Raw genomic sequence first — 14,750 nt, forward strand, 5'->3', positions numbered from 1 at the left:
CTTGATATAATACCTTCCCCAACGTTCAGATTCGATTTTGTCTCACAACGTTCGGCTCTCCAATCTAAAGCAACAATCACCTGCAAGGTATGAGTTCGTTAGATCGTTCGGCCTCTATGATGATCCTTTCATTCTCAGCCTTGGCCTGCTCTATGATTCGTAGAGAAAAAGGAAGGAGGAAGGCGTAAAATAGCAGAGCAAAAAACGCTAGACCATCTAGCATCCGCCACGCATCAAAAAATGATGAGCTCTCCCAAATTAAAAGACGCTGGATGATCGAGTGTTTTTTAGGATGCATCAACTAGGGAAATAAATTCCCCCCCCCCCCCCCCTTGACTTTCCTTAAATATTTTAAAATAAAATAAAACTAAATAGGGAAAAAAAACTCCATTTTTCAACGTATATTTTTCTTTTCTCATTCTCTTTAAAATATTTTGTACTAACCTATGTTTTGGGTATTCTTGCCATCAAAATTTGTTCGAAAATATTTGGATTAATCACAACTTTGATTATCTATTAAAATTTTTTTAAAAAATAGAAAACTATTTGGAGGATCCGGAGTGTACTCCAAGAAACTATTTCGATGCCTAAATGAGGTAATTTGAAAGGATTATATGATCGAAACAATAAATAAGTGAATAAAAAAGAGATGAGATCCCTTACCTTCTTTAGGAGGTTCTTTTCATAGGGATTCGAGATGTCTCTTCATTAATTTTCCTTCTAATGAATATTTACTTGCATTGCACAAAGTTACATTTTGGTTTTGGATATGTGACTAAAGAATAAAGATTGGTATGTTATCTCCTTACTTTAATTAATAAATGTTACCTCATTTCTATTGATCCCTGATGTCATTTTATTCTTTGGTCTTACATAAATACTAGTGGTCCTTTTTTGGTTATATCACATACTTTAAAACTTATATTAATTTATATTTTAAAGAAAATTATTATAATCTTATGTTACATTTTATCTAAATTCATATAAATTCATATTCAAATATTTAAGGATCGAAGTTCATTCTCCCAAATACAAGCTTTGTATAAAATTAAAATAAAATTTTAATAATTAATAAATTAATATTTCTTAGAAACCACCATTCCAGCAACATTTTTATAATTATTTTAGAACTTTTAAAAGTGCACAGTGTATATCTATTACTAGTATTTGTAGGTTAGGACTCCCAACTCTTTTACTATTATATCATTTGAAATTTTGTCACATTTAGAAATAAATAAGATTGATGGGGGCCTTCCAAGTCTAAAAGGATGAGGGGAGAATGAGGTTTTGGTCAAATGCTCAAAATAAAATTATAAGAGTACTCTTGAATAACCAAATTCCAGGCCTGAAATACAATCTTCCAAAAAAAAATACCAACAAAGAAAAGAGGTCCTCCACCTCCCCATCTTTTGGACTCCATTTATTACTTGAAAAATATTTTTTAAAAAATTAAAAATTTATATTTTCAATTATCAAAAAAAATATATTATATAGATACTAAATTTATAACCAAAACTTTAATTTTATAGTATTAATATTTAATTTTTTTAAAATTTTTAGTTATATTAAAATATTTTTTTATTTTAGATAGAATTTAATAAAAAAAATAAAATATAAGAGAGAATTTCTTTGGTCGCCTATAAAGCTTTGCGAGGCTAAAGGAAGGTCGTTACACTGCACAGCCTTACACCTACTAGCTATTTCCTTGCACTCTAACCAATGATCAACTGGTCACAGAGAAGTAACCTTAGGATTGATAAGGCCCCACTACAAAAAATTCCATCTAGTGGGAGAACCAAAAAAAAAAAGGCAATTACATAGAGAGAGCACATTATGCCCTTCCAAGCGTCTACCACTAAATGAAATCGAGATTTGTTCCCAACATCGTAAATCCTGATTTACCTCCCTGCAGGGTCTTGGGATGGGTTCTGTGGGGCGTGGGGATTAGTCTCGACTGTGATGCATCCCAAGATAATATGGTAGATGCCGGCTGAGGACACCCGGACGATATCCAAAAATAAAAGGAATAGACCCAAAAAAAAATATCAGTACACCACACTTGTGAGGACCAATTTTCAAGAAACAAACGCAAACCCCCCCTTCCCAACCCCTAAAATCTTGGACATAGTCTCTCAACTATCATTAAAAATAAAAATCATTCACAAGTGATTGAGATTAACAAAAACCAGAGGCTACTGCATGTAAAATAAAGAATTTTTTCATTGATTTATTCTATATTTTACTATTCTACTATTTTAAATTCTTTCATATGTTTCTTTCCAGCCGTCAAGCTCCAAAGCAGCCTTAAAACAAGGACTATCCCCATAAAAAATCAAGGCAAGTTGCAACCAGAATCACCCAAAAAAAAAATAAGCAATGCATACACATCATGATTTAGAAACTTCAGTATTTAGCCAATAATACAAGCAGCAATAAAACACAAAAACCATATAAGGGGTGAGAACAATAACTGCTGCAGCAGCTGAAGCCCCTACTACCAGTTTTTACAATTGGTGCAAGAGACTGTGCAGTGGGGCTAAAAAAGGTACACAAAATACACTGATTTGCTTTTCTTTTTCCACAGATTCCGAGATTTATGATACAGTTCGTCCATAGCACACACAAGCCAGATAGAGATTCTTTGCCCATTTTTCCTGCAGATTGATACAAAACCAAGTCAGTGAATCCACTCTGGTAACCTTCTTCCTAACAAAAAAGAAAAGGCAAAGAGAAGGAAAAAAAGACGGGGAAGATCAGTTATTCATTTGGAAGCCAGTTTGACTCTGAACAGAAAAATTATAACCAATCAGAGACTTTAGCATCCCAGAAAGATTCATCCTGTGACCAGAGAATTTTTGGGTAAATGTTCTTGAAGACAGACGAAACAAGGTGACACCTAAAAAATGAACTGCTCCCAGTGACAATGTGGCATTGGCAGCATATAATTGGCCAGCAAGGTGGACTGGTAGAGGCCATGAGTTGGTAAAGAATTCCACATGTATCTCAAGAAACACAAGCAAATAGTGTGCTACCAAAAACAAGACTTCCCCATGTTTGAAGCAAAGACGCAGTGGACCACAAATGGCTGCCTTCTTGATTTAGTAGACAATCTCGACAAATGTAACTGAACAGTTCCATCTAGTATTTACCTTCACGTGCGTGCTTGGAAACTGGGATGTACGTAAAGTTTCCTGGGTTTCATCCCCAGGCCTGCGCCTGGGCATACTCAAGATAAGAGCGGCTTGATCCCAAGTAGCAGCTGTTGATGTTATTCGATAACCAGTATCCCAACGTTTGTGGATTCCCTCACTTGGGTAGAGAAAATCAAGCTCGACAACCTACAGAGGGAGAGAGAGAGAGGTGAAGCCATTGCTAAATAAATCCACATATAATATGTTTTCAGATCAAATTAGTTTTTAGAGCCCAGGCCATGTGAAACTGACCAGGAACAATCATTTTAGACTACAGTTCAATCCAAGTCAGCACAGATGAGATCACTAACAATCTGCTAGATAAATCTTACCAATGCAAACTTTGTTTGAGCAATGCAGATTTACTAGTCAATGACGATTTCATTAGAAGTAAACAATGCACTCAACAAACCAAATGAAGTTCCATCTAGATAACATGCAATCAAGAGAATAAATAGTACATGCTGACAAAGAGAGACAAAGGCATGGTGTCAAAAGTGCACCTCAGCCACAAAGATGCTTACGGCTGCAAAATAAACCAAGTCATAGATGAACAGGTTGGTGGCTCAGCTCAGTAAAGGCTCACTGGAGCTCATTTAATAGCAACCAACTCCCAAGCCTGATTTTCAAAGCTTGTTCAATAAACAAGCCAAGCTTGAACAAAGTTGAGCTCAACTCATTAGATTTTTGTGAACAGCCCATTTAGTCTAGCTTATGGCTGATAGGGCATCTCTCTTTGTTTTCCTTTCTTTCTTTTTTTTCCATCCACTTTCCAAAATTTATAAACAAATTAAGCCATTTGTCAAAAGCTTGAAAAAGTGTGGCTCAATCGGCACTTGCTTGAGCTATATTTATGATTCTGAGCTCAATTTTCAAGCTCACCAAATAGAAACAGTAAAATTGAACCAGGTTACACTTGGCTTGTTTTCGGCTTGTCTGGTAAACAAGTCAAACTTGAAAACTGAGCTTGGCTAGTTTAGGCTCGTTTAAAAACAATCAAGCTTAGGCATAATTTTGTAGCTCGTTTATTTAGTGAACCAAGCCAAAATATGTTGAAGCTGAGGTCAGCTGTTCACCCAGTTACCAAGGCCCATGCTTAAAGTAGCATCAAGTGAGGGGAGCAACATTCTAGCAACAAGACAATGACTTTTTGGCCAAACACCAAGCACATGAAAGGTTGTACTTGATGCATATTTATGCAATTTTTTTTTGTGTGTAGGATTTTTTTTCTGTCTAACTTAATAACATTCACCCTTTCCTTTTCATAGTTGCTCTTCCCTTTTTCATTTCCTAAAAAGATTTAAAGCGAAAAACAACAATTTAACTCCCTTTCAATAATAAAATCAGAAATTTACAAGACACTGGTTCTCCAAATTTCAAGTTTGGGGACATCCCCTGAAAATTAAGGCTTTAGTAAATTATTTTCGCTCAAAATTTACAATTTAAAATTCAAGGGAATGAATTTCAAAAGATTGCTCTTAATGCTGTTGTTAATCAGTTACAGGTTCTGGACTATGACGGAGATCAACCACTGTATATTCTAGCTCACCTCGGTTTGATCCAAAACTTCTCCAAATACTACAAAGACATGAAAATAAAGCAAATTTCTATTTCAATCCAGAAAAACAGAAAATAATTGAACACACTATTGATAACTACTCAATGACTTAATTGAATGTGCCCTGCTAGCACCTAGATCAATAGAGTTCACATATTATCATTTATATAAAAATGGAGCTAAATTGATAATTCATAAATTCATTACATAACCTTTTTTATATGCTTTTTAAAAAATGTGTGCTAAACCTTACTTGAGTGCAGGCTTGTGCCTTGTGATCCAGTACCCATTATGCATTAGTGCACCTGTGCAACCTTAAAACAATTTTGAGCATTCCAAAGGGCACAAAAGCTAATTATTAAGTTATTGAATTCTTACTTATACTTCTAATGCAAAAAATAAAAATAAAAAAAAATCCTTGCATTTATACAACTACTTACTAGGGGCAGAACAAAATTTAGGCCGGGTGCAGGGAAAGTGAAAAATACAATTTTGCACTTATATTTTATTACAAAACAACAAAAAAACCAAGTCTTAGTCTCACTAAGTGGGGTCGGCTATATGAATCATTTTCCGCTAATTTATGCAATCATGGAATATTTCTTTTAATAGATTTAAGGATATTAAATATTTACTCACTATCTCCTCCCAAGTTATTTTAAGTCTACCCTTATCCCTTCTACTAACCCCCCACGGTAACTAAATCACTCTTCCTCACAGGTGCACTATGGCCTACATTGCAAGTGTTCATACCATCTGAGTCGTCCCTCCCTTATCTTATCTTCTATAAGAGTCACACCTAACTTACCACGAATATGTTCATTCCTTAATTTATCTTTCAATGTTATATCACTCATCCATCTAAGCATTCTCATCTCGGCAACTTTTACTTTTTGGATATTATGTTTCTTCGTTGCCCAACAGTCCGATCCATATAGCATAGCTGGTCTTATAGATGTCCTATAAAACTTCCTTTTTAATTTTAAAGGTATTCTACAATCACATAGCACACTTGAAGCACTTCTCCATTTTACCCAACCTGCTTTAACTCTATGCATTACATTATCTTCAATTTCTCCTTCAACTTACATAATAGATCCAAGGTATCGAAATCTACAAGTGTTATTTATTTCTTCAACATCAAGTTTAACTTTGTCTCCAATATTCCTCCTATCATTACTAAAATTACATTTCATATATTCTGTTTTATTTCTACTTATCCTAAAGCCTCTAAATTCCAAAGCTTCTCTCCATAATTATAACTCAGTCTCTACTCAGTCCCTAGTTTCATCAATTAATACAATATCATCTGCAAACAACATACACCATGGAACCTTCTTTTGAATACTCTTAGTCAATTGGTCCATCACTAAAGCAAAAAGATAAGGACTCAAAGAAGATCCTTCGTGTACACCTATAGTGATTGGAAATTCTCTAGTTTCTCCATCTATAGTCCTTACACTAGTCATTACTCCATCGTACATATCCTTAATGACATCGGTATACCTACAACATACACCCTTTTTTTCTAAAACCCACCATAGAACTTCCCTAGGTATCTTATCCTATGCTTTCTCAAGGTCAATAAATATCATATGCAAGTCCCTCTTCTTTTCCCTAAACTTTTCCATTAATCTTCTTAAAAGATAAATAGCTTCTGTGGTAGATTTTCCAGGCATAAAACCAAATTGATTTTCTAAGATCTTTGTTTCTAACCTTAATCTTTGTTCAACTACCCTTTCTCATAGTTTCATCGTATGATGACTCATAAGTTTAATTCCATAATAGTTATTACAATTTTGAATATCTCTTTTATTTTTATATATAGGTATTAAAGTGCTTTTTCTCCATTCATCTAGCATTTTCTTAGTTTTTACAATTGTATTAAATAAATTAATTAACCATATAATTTCATTATCACCTAAGCATTTTCAAACTTCAATTGGGATGGTTATCTAATCCCATAACTTTCCCATTTTTCATCTTTTTTAGTGCAAACTTAACTTCATTAACTCTAATTTTGCAAATATATCTTATATTTTTAGTCTTTTCCCCATTTGACAATTCTAAGTTTAAGCCTTCTATTTGGTTTTCGTTAAACTTACTAAAGTAACTTCGTCATCTTTCTTTAATATTTTCGTCCTTAACCAAGACAATATCATCCTCACTTTTTATACATTTTACATTTCCTAAGTCATTGCTCTTCCTTTCTCTAACTTCAGCAAGTTTAAATATATCTCTTTCCCTTTCTTTTGTAACTAATCTATCATACAAACTATTAAATGATCTATATTTAGCTTCACGAACAGCCTTTTTTTGCATCTTTCCTTGTCTCCTCATATTTTTCAAAGTTATCTCTCTTTCTACATTTTTGCCACGTTTTATACCAAATTCTTTTTGTCTTTATGATTTTTTATACATCTTTATCCCACCACCAACTCTCTTTGCTATTCGAGAATCTTCCCCTTGATTCACCTAAAATCTCTTTTGCTATCTTTTTAATAGAGCTAGCTAATCTATTCCAAGGAGTATTTGTATCTATCCCATCCTCTATGGTCCAATCCCCATATTTGATCATTTTATTTTTAAATTTTATTACATTTTCTCCTTTTAAGTTCCACCATCTAGTTCTCTAACACTGGTTTATTTTATCCTTTTTCTTCCATTTTTTAATACATATATCTAACACTAAGACTCTATGTTGTGTATAGTTAAAATTCCCAAACCTTATGATAGATAAGGTTCCATCCCCATAATTTGTAAGCATTTGGAAAAAGTTCATTCATGGTTGTTCCTCCCAACTATCCTCAAATGACCTATGAACCATGCTTGGTTACTTGAGCCCCATATCCTCAAATGATACTCCCCCCCCCCCCAACCTCACCCCCAACTTCCAAAAATTCTATTTCTTCCCCAGCTCCTCGTCAAAAAGGAGACCATGTATACAGTTTACCACATGTTTTTCGCAAAATGTATATTTTTCATTTTAAAACTAAATGATCATTTTTTATAAGAAAAAATAAACTCTTTATTTGATCCAGTTCAATATCTCTACGTGGGTCATAGACATTAGTAAATAGGCATTTACAAGTCTTCATCACTTCATCATTTCAGCTATCAACTTTATCAAGTAGCATGCTGTGAAAAATTATTCATCAAATGTGATTGTTTTCTATTAGAAATAATTTATATTTGTATATATGCAAATATTTACATATGTATATATGTATGTACATAAAATAATTTCTCCAAAAAATTTGTATGTCAGGATATTATGAATCCACCATTGAACAAACCTGGGTTTCTCAAATTTGATTAGTCCATAGATAAATTAATTAATTACAAATTCATCAGTGGGGTTGATTGCACTCAACGAAGTAATGCAGGAAAACATCAAGTTGCATAATAATTTGAAAACCAAAAAAAAAAAGAAGAAAAATGCAGGAAAAAAACATAGTTTGTAGAAGCAAACAGCATTCAAACTCCAGAATATTCATTTATCCCCACCAACCCATGTGCCTCGAAGCAAAAGTAAATCAAAAAAGGAATATTTAAAATATTATTCAAAAAGAAAAACAGCAGTTTTCAAGGAGAAGAGAAATGAAGCTAAACCTGATCGCTAAAGCCAGCATTGCGAGACATAACAATACCCCATCGATTTCCAGCTGTTGCCATAGATGTCACATGAAACCCTTCTCTCCACTTCTTGTTTATCCACTTGAAAGGGAAAGAATCACTCACTTTATAAGACTGCTGCGTATATTGGGTGCCTGTAGAAATTTATTCATGAATTGGTGGTGAAAAAAGAAACTAAAAAGCTTTAAAAAATTGTCCCATCAAAACCCCAGGGTCAGAGTATACAAGGTTGAGAAATAAAACAGAAAATAATTACAACAAAACATAATTAAATAACACATGCATGGAACATCAAAGAGCCAAATTACAATAGAAAAAGAACTCATGAGTGCAGGATATCCCTAATAAGCTAAAAGCATTGTTAAACAAGCTTCCTAATTTTCTTAATGCCTTGCTTGATAATTCATAACCATAAAACATGAGAACATAACTTACAGAAGCCAAAAAGAACACTAGAGGAATAAAATAAAATAAAAGAAAAAACACTTAATGGCGGCCAAATACCCAAATCTCATTAATACCCAACAAAGCAACTTCTCATCATCAAGAACTTAAAAATAGAAGCAACGAGCATACACAAAGAGATGAAGGAAGCACTATGTCATGGGGCAGCAGAGTTCCAAGGCCACAAGAATCAGCTTTCACTTAATTTGCACAGCATATGACATAGTCATGCCCGTGCGGCAAGAAGGCTACACCAAGTCCTGTCCAGCTCTCATCCAAATACATGGAAACTCTCATGAATGCAATTCGGTGGTCAAGTCTTGTGGCATGACGACCCTTGTTCCATTTAAGGTTGTGTTTCACCTAGGAACAATAACAAGCAATACGGGTGTTCAACTCACAATCCACATGCATTGAAGGTAACTCCGATCCCCATGACACGTTTTTCCTGTAAGTGTACTTGTTAGTTGTTACTAACCACCCACAAGCTGAGGCCAAAAGAAGTGACACCATATACTACTCAAGACAAATATACAAAGTTTCAACATCCCTCAATAGTCCAATCTGTATAAGATGCCACCACTTAAGCATAAACCCCAGAGCCAACACAGATGCACATCCCGACCTTCGAGTTGAGAGTGACCCATGACCTCATTTTGTAATAAGTTGTCGATGGGACTACAATCACACGCTGAAGCCCAAGACAACCCTCAAGGATGTGAAGAGTCTGTTCCCAAGCGCTCACTGAGGTGCTCACTACATAAAAAGACACCGGAGCCTAGAAGTCGTAAGACGATCACCTAACGGTCCCCCTAAAGATGTAATATTTCTGCCACACTCTCTCTACACGATTAACCATCTAAGATCCAACGAACCACACATCATAACTGTCTGGATACACATCATCACTCTTGACATTCAAAGTATGTCCTATGACATCTCCATAATTGTATCCAAGTTTACAATAGTTCCTTGCACAGCCCATTTGACGTGATCACCATGCCCTTCCAAGGCTGCCCAACCAGCCATCTAGCATGTATGGTGGATGCAAAAATGTAGGACCCTAACATCTTACTTCATCTTATCAACGTCCTCGTCAATTAAAACACACATTAGTCTTAACCAACCAAAAACACAAAGCAAAAACCCATAGAAAAACAAGGCTCAAACCAATCTTCTCCACAATAAACAATCTAATTATGATTTCTAACAAAGACCTAAACCCAATATCATTAGAAGACCCTCATGGAAGACATTCCCAAATACAAAGTTAGGTTCCAAACAAAACCCAAACTAATATTCAACTTCCTCTAAAAACAACATTTTGCTCTCTAATTCCCCATCATCCTTGCTATGAATCAGTATTTTGTCATTGCCCCCTCGAAAGCAAAACTCCCTCACAAGCTGAGTTGAAGACCAATCCTCTAGTTCACCAAGGCAAACTACCTCTTAATGTCCACCTCAAGCTTTGAGAACAATTGAGATACCCCAAATCAGACCCATCATTCAAGTGACGACTATATCCCAACTCCAAGACCCCTACAAAATCCAAACACCTAGACGTTGCCCCCAACTCTTAATCATCTAGAAGTTCATTTCAATCCCCCTCTTCTTAATGAACACTTATAATGAAGACTCCACAACTTTTCTTTCTCTGCTTTCATCACTGGTAGGTAGGACTACCCCAACAGAAGTAAAATCAAGTCTAAATCTTGACATATGACCCCAAAAATAAAATCTGCATCTCCCAAGTTTCTTAAAGTGTAACCAATTCACACTTCCAAATCAAAAATCAAAATTTGAGCATCCATTCCACCAATCTACAATCATGACCGTGAGCATGCTCCTTTCAAGATCTCTCTACAACCTCTAATATTCGAACTACAAAAACATTCACCCATCCACCATCTTGCCAATGAAACATACCATTGAGAAGATTTAAGCTAAAAATCACTAATCCTCACAGTACATGGACCAATTCTCACCTCAAACACAAGCATTTGCTACCAATTCATGCTTCTAATTGTCCTACATTCCAGCCCCAAACCCAAGTCACTGTGACTGAATTTCTATTTCCACTAACTCTGGCTTTCTCATCTCAAACTCACGCTTTCACAGCAAACTCTAAATAATCTGCCCTCTAGTTGAGTTGCATAGAAATCACCTGCACAAAACACAAAAGACCCTTTTGGCTTGCATGGCACATCTGCCCATTAGCAAACATGGGTACAATGCCCTCCAACAACCAAACCCCAATGCCCTCTAACAATGGCACATCTGCTCAGCTGCTCTCAGACATATTTCTTCTTTTCATCTTCTAGACCCTGCTGTGCTGCTCTCAGTCAGAGCTGCAAATCCCCTTTTGAATTTTTTTCTTTCAGCTGTGTCTTCCTCTTTTCTTTTTTTTTTTTCTTTTTTTTTTTGGAATTTCTTCACCTTCTGAAATTTCTTCTCTGCTGCTACTCAGTCTTATTCTAAACTGCTCTACTACCCTGAGCTCCCTTCTTTAATGTTTTTTTTTTCCTTTCTTTTCTTCGAACTTTTTTTGCCGTTTTATTTGGAAAGTGCTCTATTTTTTTTGCTCCTGCTGCCTACTGGCATCTCAGTCACAGCCGCACTGCTGCTGCTTTTTCCTTTTCTTTTTTTTTTTCGTTTCCTGCTCCTTATTTCTACTCCCATTTTGTGGAACTTATGGCATGAGTATAGCATATTATTGAAAACTAGGGTTATAATATTCATTTTTATGTTCTAGTACTGAATATTTTGACATCTCAAAACTCAAATAGTAGTGCTAAGGTGGACCTCAACTTCGTGAGGCGGGCACCTTCAGCTCGTGCCTAGGCTTCAGGTGCCCTTTGAGCATCAGTCTGCCTTGCGCCTTTGACTACCATACTCTAAGCAACATTTGCACTTCCCTTCGAGTACACACCTAACTAGGTTTCCGTCAGACCACTATGAACAGTATAGAAGCTGTACTCAAGCGGCTTGGGGATTAGCTGCACAAGAGCTTTCACCACTCTCCTTTGCTTTCCCAGAAATCCAAGAATTCTACCTCTCTCTATGGAATATGACCCTAAGTTTAGGTGAAAGACACCTTCGGCAAAACTCCCGAAATCATCCATTTCCATATATCTAAGAATATCACCTCTGAGTATGTAATGATGACACCACAAAAATCTTCCCAGAGATCACCATCCAAACTCCAGTGCCAACCAAAATAAGTGTAATCTTATTGTATGGCATCAATATCTGCCTCAAAGGCACAGAGCATTCTAAATCATCTTAGTTGTTAGCTCCCACAAAAAAACCTCGTATCCCCTACACCCGAGGTATAGGGTAATCTCAAGCATCCTTATTTCCTCATAGAAAGATATCAAAAGCTAGTATCGGCCAAACCACCCAAATAACAACACCATTGAAGGGGAGAGTGACCAAAACACACCCATGGGTGGGTTGATCCTTCCCCACTCAATGCCAAATCTCAAGCTTCAACTAGAGCATTGAAGCCAACAATATCAATTTGATTTCAGCTCTTAATGATGCCAATTGTCATAAGGCGACAAAGTTCCAAGGCCACAAGAATTACCTTTGCCTTTATCTATCCAACATGTAACAGAGACACCTGTGAGGCGACAAGACCACACCAAGTCCAATCCGTAGTCATCCAAATACATGGAAACACTCATGGATCCAATTCAGTGGTAAAGTCTCACGGCACGACAACCTTGTCCCTATAAGGTTGTCACTGAAGTGCCATGGCTCAAACGGTAAGGGTCTTGAACTCACATTCCACAAGAATTGAAGGTAAAACATTCCTAATGTAAGTGTACTAACCACCTGCAAGCTGGGGCTAGGGGAAGCAACACCATATACTACTCGAGATAGACATACAAATGTTCAACATCCCTCAACACTTGGCATAAAACAAAATCATTCAAGGGTAAACCCCAAGGCCAACACAAATGCACGCCCAGTCTCCATGTCTCCAATGGGCTGTTCCATAGGGCTCCCAACTCCACACAGAAGCCTAGAGGACATCCCTTAATGGTGTCAAAAGCCTGCCCCTCATGGTGTGTGCCCAAAAGGGCACTTCGGGATAGTAGGATGCTCACGTGGTGTTTCCCTAAAGATATAACATTTCCATTATATTCTCATGTTACCATGAGCATCCATCTAGGGTCTGAAGAATCATACATCATTGGCCCGAGAACGCCACCTTGATAATTGTCGGGATCCATCACCACATCATAATGACATTCACAAATTACATCATATGATCTCCATAACTGAGTCCAAATTTACCGTAGTTCCTTTCACGACCCATCCAATATGATCACCATGCCCTTCAAGGCTGCCCAACCGGTCATCTTGCATGTGTCATGTACAAAAACGTAGGATTGTAACACACAACTTGATGGAGGTAAAAATATTAGCTGTGCGTAGACTGCTTTGCAGATTGTGCATACAAATATAATTGTAGGAGAAACAAAGAATTAAGGCCCCCTAACTGATTAGATCAGCTTTGCGAGGCCATCTGCCTCACGAGATCAGGTCAGCTCAGCCAGGTCAGGAACCTCACATGATCAAGTTAGTGAGGCCATGCGCCTCACGTGATCATGTCAGCACAGAAGGGCCATACACAACAAGTAATCAGATCAGTTCAGCAAGGCTGTGCACTTCATGTGATCAGGTCAGCTCAAACAAATCACGTGTCAAAACACACACAGGTTCAGACCATCAAGGTCCTGCACCACACATGTAACCAGATCAGTCTGGTGTGATTGCGTGCAAGCAGTGTCCAGACCAGATCAGAAATGGCCTCCCCCCAGCAAGCGCAATCCTTTCACGCAACCCACACTTGATAATAAACCTGATTACCACCACAGAACCAGCTTTAGGGACCATGAAAACAACAAAGCTCCATTTCAGCACCCACCAATAATAAATCCCCTCAACTTTTAATGATGAGGCACAAGGAAATCTTACACTTAGGGAGGAGGAATTGGGCCCACTCTAACAAAGGTATAAAGGATCGAAAAGAGAAGAGGCAAATGTAAGACAACACTAATCTGTCCCTTCTCTCCTTTCCCCCGCTCTCACCTCCTCATCTAACTTGAGCATTGAAGAGATCCCCCAGAAGCCACTCAGGGACTTCCAGGGCTCTCACTTTAGGTGGTAGTATCAGTATGCAGGTCAAAACGGCTCTTTCTTTTTTTTTTTCCTTTTTTTTTTTTTCTTTTTTAGCAAGAGGCATCCCCAATGAAGCAGACAAACCTTTGGACATCACCACAAGGGAACTTCCATTGTTAGCACCAGCTATAGAACTGATGTAATAGTTCTTCTCCCACTGTTCCATTATCCATTCCTGTCATGTTGAAGCATTGAATTAATAGACTGTTCTATAAATTTTAAGATTTGAAATGAAAATATTAAATAAAAGTATGTAATTTTTAGGATAAGTTATAAAATCTAATTTCAGCCATGGTAGAAGGAATATTGGAGAAAATATTAAGCTTGAAGGTAGGTCAAGAAGTTAATCGCACTAGCACATTTTGAGAACTTGGATCAATCATGCAATTGGAAGGAGAAATCAAAGAGGATATATACAAAGTCCAGGTTGGGTAAAATGGTGGAGTGCTTCGGGTGTGCTATGTGATCATAGAATATCCTTAAAATTAAAAGGAAAGCTCCCTAGGATGGATAGCCATGTTTTCATGGATTAGAATGTTGAGCAACTAAAAAAACAAAAAATCAAAAAGTAAAAATTTCCGAAATGAAATGATAAGGTGGATGAGCTGTATAACATTAAAGGATAAATCAAAGAACGGACATATTCGCAGGAAGTTAGGCATAGCACCGGTAGAAGATAATGGAGGAGAAGCTTAGATGGTTTGGCACATGAAAAGCAACCCAAATAGTGC

The 14,750-nt window shown here is 36.7% G+C and overlaps 1 protein-coding gene across 1 annotated transcript in view; it reads right to left on the reverse strand.

Moving 5' to 3' along the window:
- Positions 1-2,370: 2,370 nt before the first annotated feature.
- The window catches only part of LOC131149305 (casein kinase 1-like protein HD16), a 31,139-nt gene continuing 18,759 nt past the window's right edge, over positions 2,371-14,750 (reverse strand). The window contains exons 13-16 of the mRNA XM_058099647.1: positions 14,104-14,194; positions 8,362-8,519; positions 3,150-3,338; positions 2,371-2,654 (exon numbers count right to left, since the gene is read on the reverse strand). Of these exons, the coding sequence (XP_057955630.1) occupies positions 2,595-2,654; positions 3,150-3,338; positions 8,362-8,519; positions 14,104-14,194 (498 nt within the window). The 3' untranslated portion in view covers positions 2,371-2,594. The remainder of the gene's footprint in view (positions 2,655-3,149; positions 3,339-8,361; positions 8,520-14,103; positions 14,195-14,750) is intronic.

This window comes from Malania oleifera, chromosome 2, assembly GCF_029873635.1.
Source record: "Malania oleifera isolate guangnan ecotype guangnan chromosome 2, ASM2987363v1, whole genome shotgun sequence".
NCBI lineage: Eukaryota > Viridiplantae > Streptophyta > Magnoliopsida > Santalales > Ximeniaceae > Malania > Malania oleifera.